We start from the raw sequence: 8,769 nt of genomic DNA, 5'->3' as shown, positions 1-8,769 counted from the left end.
CTCTGGATCATAGCTGGAAAGTAGACTGTGTAAATAGATAAATAAAGAGTCAAGTTTTGATGCCCATTTTGGTGGGGATCTCAGCAGGAGTATATGAACAACCATTATAACTCAAAAAAACAAAACAAAACAAAACAACCCACAACAACAACAACAGGTTTTGGGAGCAAAGATCTGATTTATTGTGTATTTTTGATGCAGGAAAACCAAATACTAGAAAAAAGAGTAAGGTGGGGGAGAATGACACCCAAGACCCTGGTCTGGGGGATCAGAGGGTGAGGGCAGTGAGAATGTGAGATGGCAATCTTGTTTGAGAGGAGGCATCCAGTAGAAGAGAGGCAGAGCAGGAGGCAGGGCACACACCCAAGTGCAATAAATGATCAGGGTTTAAAACCTAGTATCCCTCTGCATCCCAAGCATTTGGAAAGGACTGTATTTGAGGACCTACTCCTGTCCCACTGCCAGTTAAAACCAAGATGCCTCTTTAATAAGATGCTAAAATACTGTCTCTAGTTAAGTCATGTTTTCTTTATGGCTGCTTGGGACATGGGAGGAAGTCTAAAATGCGTGCGGAGGGGACACAAAGCTGGTGAAGTTGTACTTAGGGAATGTTGGTGCCGTTTACCACAGCTCTGTGGAGGACCACAGAGTTGTTGTGTGTACAAGGGAAGCTGAAGCTATGTGAACCTGGGCTGAGGAAAGATTAAGGCTGGGTAAGCCTAGCACTCCTGAGAGCTGGTGTCCAGCTTCTCATTAAAAGCACACTGATGGCAGGACAGCCTCAGCAGGGATGGGAACCAGTTATCCCTGTTGCATGGGGAGAGCTTCACCACACATGACCCCACTCACTCCAGACCCTCTGAGTCTTTCTGTTAAAATGTCACCTGGTGCTTCAGCAGTAGTTCCCATGCTGTCAGTCTGCAGCCTAAGAAACTACCATGTGTCTATGTAGAGTACTAAGAGCTCAAACCACCTCACTTGTTCTCTGCCAGGCAGCACAGACCCTTACTGAAACAAGACACAAAACCCACCATTGGTGCAGGACCCTCACAGCCCACTGCTTGGGCACAGTAAAGGAGGGAGGCCACTTTTCCTGGAGGCAGCAGGAACACTGCAACCCCATGGAGGGGGGTGGCAGCAAAGTAGCCTGTCTACGGGGTGGCATGAGGAGCTGGGGGCACTGGGAAGCCCTTGTTTTAAAGTGGAAGGCACTGCGGAGAGGTCTGGGATAGTGCCTGCTCCACCTCTTGGTCCCTGCATCCCTGCAGCATCCCTAGCAGAGCAGCACACTATGCCACTCATGACAGTGCATGCAGCTGTAGGGACACAGATCCTGGTACTTGGTCTGGGAGTTTCCATAGCTCTACCCTACCTAATGTCTGATGTTACCAGCCCAAGCCCCAGCTTGCTCACCCAAGTGTGCAGGTGCTTATTTGTTTAAGTTGTAACTTTAGGCTGTAATCTGCACTGTACAGCTGAGGGCTGCTCCACAATGCTGCTCACTTTTATCTATTTCTCCTCCTCGGTGTTTAGCAGCTTGCCTTTTCCTTCCATGGCTCTGGAGTGATTTTTGGTATGTCATCTTGGGCACCACTCAGTAAAGGCCTCAGTCACCAAAGGTCAGGCGTGCCATAGAAATGCCTGTTAATAGGTCTCAGGTGCTGGTTATGTCTAAACTGGAGCTTCCTGGGAAAAAACATCTTAGATCCCCTGTCCAGGGACTCTGGATCGCTGCGTCCACGGGGTGCCCCTCTGCAACACACCTCTTGCAAGCTGGGACACGAGGTGCAGGAGGTAGTTTGAGGAAAAAGAAAAGTTGTTTAGTGACTGCTGTGTGTGGGACGAGGGTGCATTTGGTGTAGGCAAGCCTAGTGCCCCGCGAGCTGCCTCTTCCAGGAGCCGGCCAGCAGCATCTCTGCAGGCAGGGCGGCTCTCCCCTCCAAGGGATGTCCGGGCGCCTTCATTCCGACAAACACAGATGTTTAAAACAGGACGTTCAATGACGCCGGCTCTATGGACAGTCCGCGACCGGGACAGGCCAAGCTGCGCTCACCTCGGAAAAACCCGGAGCGGCCCGAGCCGGTCCCAAGATCGCGCAGGCCGATCGGTCTCCTCCTCCCGGTGGCCAAGCGGGCCTGCGCTGTCCCGCGGGTGCGAGGGGGGGCCCGAGCCCGGCCCGGCCCCTCCGCCCCCCGGCGGTGATGCCCGGCCGGGCCCGGCAGAGGACGGGAGCGGGGGGTGGGCAGGGCAGGGGGCGGGCGGCCCACCGCCCCCCGGCACGTGCCTGCCCGCCCCTCGGGCCACTGCCGCGCCCCGACGGCTCCGGCATGGACGCGGCCGGCCGGTCGCCCGCTGGCCCCCGAGCGGGCCCCGAGGGCGCGGCGGCAGGACCGGGCCAGAGCCCAAAGGCCGCCACCGAGGAGCAAAAGGAGGAGGCGGCGGCGTATGTAGAGATCCGCTGCTCGCCGCGGAGGCCGGAGGAGAACGGGCAGACCTCCGCGCTGGCCACGGCCGGCGGCGCACCGGAACGCGGAGCCGGCGGGACAGGGGATGTTGGCGGCTCGGAGAGCGGCCGGTCGCAGGCTGGGGCCGCGGGGACAGCATCCTCGGACCGCGGGCGCGATCACCCGCCTTCCCCGGGCGCGACGGCGGTGGGCTGTGGCGCTGACCCAGCCTCAGGAGGGGAGGCAGGGAGCTGCGGGCCGCCGGAGGCGGGAGTCTGCCCGGAATCCTCCTCGTCCTCCTGTCCTTCTCCGGTGCCCAAGGCTGGCGACTTTCGCGCAATGGGCGAACCGGTTTCGACAGAGGGCAAAACCTCCTCGTCCTCCTTCGGCTACGAAAGCGAGGAGGAGGACGTGGGGCGCAAGGCGGTCCCCCCCGGTGCCCCCCCTAGCATCCCCCCTGGCTGCAGCGGTGGCAGCCGCGACGAGGCGCACTATATCAGCACGCAGGAGATCCAGCTGAGCGAGGTGGACCACGACATGGACTTCGACGCGGGGCTGGCCGCCCGCTGGGACTTCGAGGACAATAACGTGATCTACTCCTTCGTGGACTACGCCTCTTTCGGGAGCGACGAGACCCCGGGGGACACGGCGACGGAAGAGGAGGAGAATAGCTGCTACCTCAGCACGACCACCAGCGAGCCCAACAACCAGACGGACAGCATCGACAACACCAGCAGCACCGAGATCGTCAGCCTTACCTCCGAAAACGACACCCCCGGCGGGGATAAGCGCGTCAGCCCGGAGGAAAGCCGGTCCAAGCAGTCCGGCCGCCCCGGTGGGAGCCCGGCCGCCCAGCTTCTCCTATCAATCAAAGCCGCTTCCCGGGCTATAAATGAGTCTAGCAACGTGCGCGGAAAGCAAAACACTATTTACGCTGCCAAGCATGAAGGCGACATGAGCCTCCGTGTCCCCACGGCTCCTGATCGCGATGCGAGTTTAAAACCGAACGCGGCCCGGGACCCCGCGAAAAAGTTCATCGCGGTACCGGCGCGGCTGCTGCCGCGGTGCGGAGCCACCCGGGCCGGAGAGCACTCCAGCGGCGCCTCCAGCGCCGTCAGCGAGCTGGACGATGCCGACAAAGAAGTGCGAAACCTGACGGCCAGGGCTTTCCGCAGCCTGGCTTATCCCTACTTCGACACCCTGCGCCCCAGCTCCCGCGCCTCCTCTGCCTCTCTTCCCGACAATGCCCTGGGCATCAACCGCTGGTCCACCTACCTGGACCTCAAGTGCGGCAGCCTGGGGCAGAGAGCCGAGCCCAGCCTCCTGCGCTCCGGCCGTTCACAGACCAAAGCCCTCGAGTTCGTGGTCAGCAAGCTCGATGGGGAGATCGCCCACGTCGAGTCACCGCGGCGGCTGAGGGCAGGCTCCCGGGTGGTGACCCTGCTGGACCTCGGCCATGCCTCCGAGGCCGGGCCGACCCCAGAGGCGGGAGGCGGGGAGCCACCGGCGGCGGAGTGCAGCGTGGGGGGACCCATCAAGAAGTCCAAGTTCGCTTCCAGCCTCCTCAAAAACGTCATCTCCAAGAAGATGCAGCTGGAGCACGAGTTCAAGATGGAGCGGGGCGAGATCACCGACACCTCCTACACCGGGCCGGGCGCCGGACGGGAGTCGGAGCCCGCCGGCGGCGGGCGGGAGCGGCAGCGGGAGGGCGGTGTGCAGCGGCAGAGCTCCCGGCACTCGGAGGGCGGCTCGGACTGCACCGCCGCGACGGCGGAGGAGACGGGCGATGGCGGCGGCGGCCGGTCACCGGCTTCCAAGGCGTCGACGCCCCGGGAGGGGAACCGCAGCCTGGACCGGGCGCTGACGGAGGAGCTGTGCGAGGTGAAGCGCAGCGCCTCCGAGGCCATCAAGGCCACCTTCCTCCGCAGCCAGAACAGCGCCTTCAGGTCCTGGAAGGAGCGGGAGGCGGAAAAGAAAGAGGAGAGAGCGCCCGTCGGCAAGCTGAAGCTGTCGTCCAGGCACGACTGGCGGGCCGACTTGGGAGAGATCTCCGCCGGCAAGTCCACCAAGATGTCCCGCCTGTTCGTCCCCGCCATCCAGCACACCCCACGGGAAAAGGAGCCCGGCAAGCAGGCGACCAAGTGCTCCGCTGCCCCAGCCTCCTCCCCCCCCGCGGCCAAGCCCAGAGCTCCCGAGATCAAGATCAGCCTGGGCAGCCTGCAGCAGCCCCCGGACGCCGGCTTCAGCATCGCCCAGCTGCTAACGCCGCGGATCGCGGGCCGGCCGCCGGAGGAGGGCCGGAGCCAGCAGCTCAGGCTGCCCAAGCCCGGCGATGGCTCAGACAAGGTGCCTCAGTTCACGGTGCGCGATGTGCGGGACGGCAAGAATAGAGCCCAGGGGCCCCTCCACCAGGTGCGGGACGTGCGGAAGCTCATCAAAAGCTCCTACAACTACGACTCAGGGGATAACAGCAGCGACAAGGGTAGCGTCGCCTCGGACCAGGGCGGCCCAGAGCAGAAGCCCCGGCAGCAGCTGGTCATCGCCGGCGTCCCCAGGTCCCTCTCCCCCGTGGTCATCACCTGCCAGACAGTCGGCCACGCCAGCACCAAGCCCACAGAGGCGGGGCCCAAGGCGGCGGGAAGGGCGCCGGCCTGCCCCCCGGAGGGCACCGTCCTCGTGCACCGCACCTCGGGGAGGCTGCCGGTGGCCACCATCGCCCCCAACAAGAGCGACCCCCGCCAGCCGGCCGTGCTGAAGATCGTCTCCAAATCCTCCGCGCCTTGGCGGCACCAGCCACCGCAGCCGCCCGCCGAGAGGGGTCGGGGGCCGGAGGAGGACCCGCGGGAGGAGAGCAAGGCGGCGCCGGTACAAAACGCGCTGGAGAAGCTGACGGCGGCGGTGCGGAGCATGGAGGAGCTCTACAGCTTCAACAAACGCGAGTGGAAGCGCAAGAGCGACCCTCTGCCCATCACCGACAGCCACGTCCTCTCCCTCATTGCCAGCCAGGAGCGGGACGCCGCGCCCCGGCCCACCCCTCCAGCCTCCGCTGCCGCCGCTCCGCCCCCACCGCCGGCGGCGGATAAGCCAGAGGAACCGCCCGGCAAGGGGTCCGTCAGCGAGCGGCTGCCCCGCCGCCCCTTCAACACCAACGCCGACAAGGTCTCGGCCAAGGCGGCCGCCTTCGAGAGCCTGGCCCGGCAGCGGCAGCGCGGCCCGCAGGCCCCCCGCGCTGAACCCCCCGGGGTCCCCCGCGCCCTCCTCACCCTCCGCGGAGCCGGAGGATCCGGAGCCCCCGCGCCGAGCAAGCCCCCCTCCGAAGGCGGCCTGCGGGGCCAGGCGGCGCCGCGCTCCTCCCGGCTTCCTGCGGGCGGCGGCGATGCCGAGCGCGGCCCCGACTGCGGGAACTACCTAGCCCTGCCGCTGAAGGCGGCAGCCGAGCCCGGGTCCCCCCCTCCCGCCGTGCCGGTGTCTGGGGCTAACGGCGGCATCCGCCCCAGCCCGGTGTCGGCGACAGCGACGGCGGCCGCGCTATGCAGCCTGCAGCCTTTCGGCACTGCCAAGCGCCCGGGCAGCCCCGGAACCCTGCCCGGGCCCCCGTCCGCCGAGGAGCGATCCGCCGCCGCCCCGCTGCCTCCCGCCGAGGGTCCGGCCGCCGCCCTCTACCGCCCGCCGTTGCCCTTCGCCGCCCTACCCGGTGCCGCGCCGCCGCCGTTGCTCTGCTTCTCGCCCTCCATGCCCACCGCTGCCACGGCGGCCGAGCCCTTCCCGCAGACGCAGCGCAAGATGCTGCTGGACGTGAGCACCGGGCAGTACTACCTGGTGGACACGCCGGTGCAGCAGCCCCTCAAGCGGCGCCTCTTCGACCCCGAGACCGGGCAGTACGTGGAGGTGCCGGTGCCCCAGCAGCCGGCCGTTGCCCCCGTCCCTCTGCCCCTCTCTCCCCTGGCCCTCAACGCCGGGGCCTACGGCGCCACGTACATGCTGTACCCCGGCCTCCTGCCCGCCGCCGCCGTGCTGCCTGCCGGTGCCCTGCAGCGCCCGCTCTCCCACTCGGGCAGCGATGCCAGCGCCCCGGCAGAGTCCGGCAGCCCGGCAGTGGCAGAGGCCGCTTTCACCGAGAGTCCCTACTACGTGGCTACCGGCAAGGGCCCGCCGCCGCCACAGCGCGGGGCAGCCGAGGCGAAGCCGGTCATCAGCATCACAGCACCAGCCACCGGCCCGCGGATCGTCGCGCCGCCCTCCTTCGACGGCACCACCATGCGCTTTGTGGTGGAGCACCGGTGAAGAGCGCGGGTGAGTGGGGGCAGGCCGTTAGCAGCGCCAGTGATGCTTAAGGGTTGAACAGGTTAACTGCCAAATGAGAGCTGTGCCACAGCTTCTCATCCCGCGGTGTAAGTAATGTGCCTGAGGTCCACAGGGATCCCTCACCAGGGCTAAAATACAGCCATAGGACAGAAACACAAAGGTTGCACATGCCTGTCAGTGCAGTTGGGTATTCCTTGGAGCAGGATACTGGAGGCAGTTTCAGTTAGAAGCCTGTGTTTACGCAGCCCCATGGCTGGGGGGCCCTAACTCAGTGGCATCCCCTTGCTCCTGGGCAGGAGAGTGAGGTTAGGCACATCCTCTGGACCCACTTTCAAGCCATGAAACAGCCCCTCCACCTTGGCAGCGCATCCCCTTTCTCACTCCTCTCTTCTTCCCATGGAAAGGCAAACACTCATCTCTGCCCTGAGCCTCTGTTTCTCCCCATCCTTGGGAAGAGTGAGAGATGGGTCTGATGGAGCCAAACCCTTATTTTGCGTCCTCCTTGTTAGTGGGATGAGGGAGCGGGATACGTAGTGGACCCTGGTATGCTCTCCCAGTGCTGTGGGACTGCTGGTGGGGACAGGGGCACCTACGGCTGCCTTCACTGCAAATCAGGATTTCATACAGCTACTCCAAGCTTGGCCTGACTCAGCACTGCCAGTGTCTGATTACCAGGGCTGTAAAACCCAGGCCTGTAACCCAGGGCCAGCCTCCAGACTGGAGGATGTGCGTGTGAGGCATTGACTGCCTGGTCTGGAGCAAGGGATAGGGCGTGGGACTGGGAGTACAGCACACGTCAAAACCAAGCGTGTGATGTCTTGCACAAAATAACTAAGGAACAATGATACGATATTTCTTTTTCAAATACGTGAAATGTTAAGAAAGCGCCTTCAGGTGTCACTGCTCCTTTAGCCTGAGTGATAGAATGGTAGAATCACAGACTGATTTGGGCTGGAAAGGACCTTAAAGCTCATCCAGCTCCAACCCCCTGCCATGGGCAGGCACACCTTCTACTAGACCAGCTTCTCTGGGCAGCCTGTTTTAGTGCCTCACCACCCTCACAGTAAATAACTTCTTCCTAATATCTAACCTGAATCTCTCCTTTTTCAGTTTAAAGCTATTTCCCCTTGTTCTATCACTAAATGCCCCTTAAAAATTCCCTCTCCAGATTTCTTGTAGTCTCTTGCTTTAAAACATACAGCTCATCTTTATTGAGTGCAGTACTGGGCAGAGCTCCCAAAGTCTTTTGTGGCTTACCGAAGACTCATTCAGTTTGTTCTTGGTGTATATCAAGACACAACAGCAGTAACAGTTGAAGGTTTGGGTTAGTCACCAGTTTGCACTCATTTTTTTTCAGTTGCATGCTTAAGGGTAAATTCTTTCTTCCAGTGTTTCAGTTAACAATTTTTTTGCTTCTGTAGTTCTTTCAGTTTGCTTCATCTACTATTGCATAGTAAATTATTTGTTGAATGAAACCTTGCTGAAGTGATTTATACACCTCTGCTTTTAGATACTTTATTTTGAAAGTGACATTTTTCTGTCTTGGTTGCTTTCATTGGCCCTTATGGGGTCACTCAGGACAGGCAAGGTGCCAACTGAAGCTGAGCTCTGCTGTGCTACTCAAGTTGATCTTGTCAGTAAAATCTGGGTAGAGTAGCTAAATAAAATGGCAAGAGGTATTTGATTTTTCCATCTGGTCTGTAGGCTGAATTCAGACTGCCAGCACAGGGAAGTTATTAGATTTCAGTTTAGGGACTTGCTGCCTTTGAAAAGATGTGGTGTATAGTGCAAGTGTTTCTATTTTATAGCAGCTATTTAAATGAAAAGCTCTAGTTCTCATCTCACTAATTCAAAGTGAAACATCATATTTCAGGATGTGATTTGCCCCTCCTTTCCCAGGGGATTATCCCATGTTGTCTTGCCCATGGCACCTGGCATACCACTGAGGTGGGTAATGCTCTCTACGAAGCGCTCTTTCTCATTGGGGTGGTCAGTGGCTGCGTCAATGCTCCACATTCTT

At 61.2% G+C, this 8,769-nt stretch overlaps 1 protein-coding gene across 1 annotated transcript; it reads left to right on the top strand.

Moving 5' to 3' along the window:
- Positions 1-2,327: 2,327 nt before the first annotated feature.
- LOC308224047 (uncharacterized protein C4orf54) lies at positions 2,328-6,728 on the top strand (the record flags this gene model as incomplete). Its single annotated transcript, XM_080623662.1, has 1 exon — positions 2,328-6,728. One exon carries the CDS (start codon positions 2,328-2,330, stop codon positions 6,726-6,728), a length of 4,401 nt encoding a protein of 1,466 aa, XP_080479788.1.
- Positions 6,729-8,769: the final 2,041 nt, after the last annotated feature.

The sequence above is a fragment of the Psittacula echo genome, assembly GCF_963264785.1.
Source record: "Psittacula echo genome assembly, chromosome: 1".
Classification (NCBI taxonomy): Eukaryota; Metazoa; Chordata; class Aves; order Psittaciformes; family Psittacidae; genus Psittacula; species Psittacula echo.
Note: the sequence above shows the minus strand (reverse complement) of the source record. Positions and strands in the feature narration are given on the sequence as shown.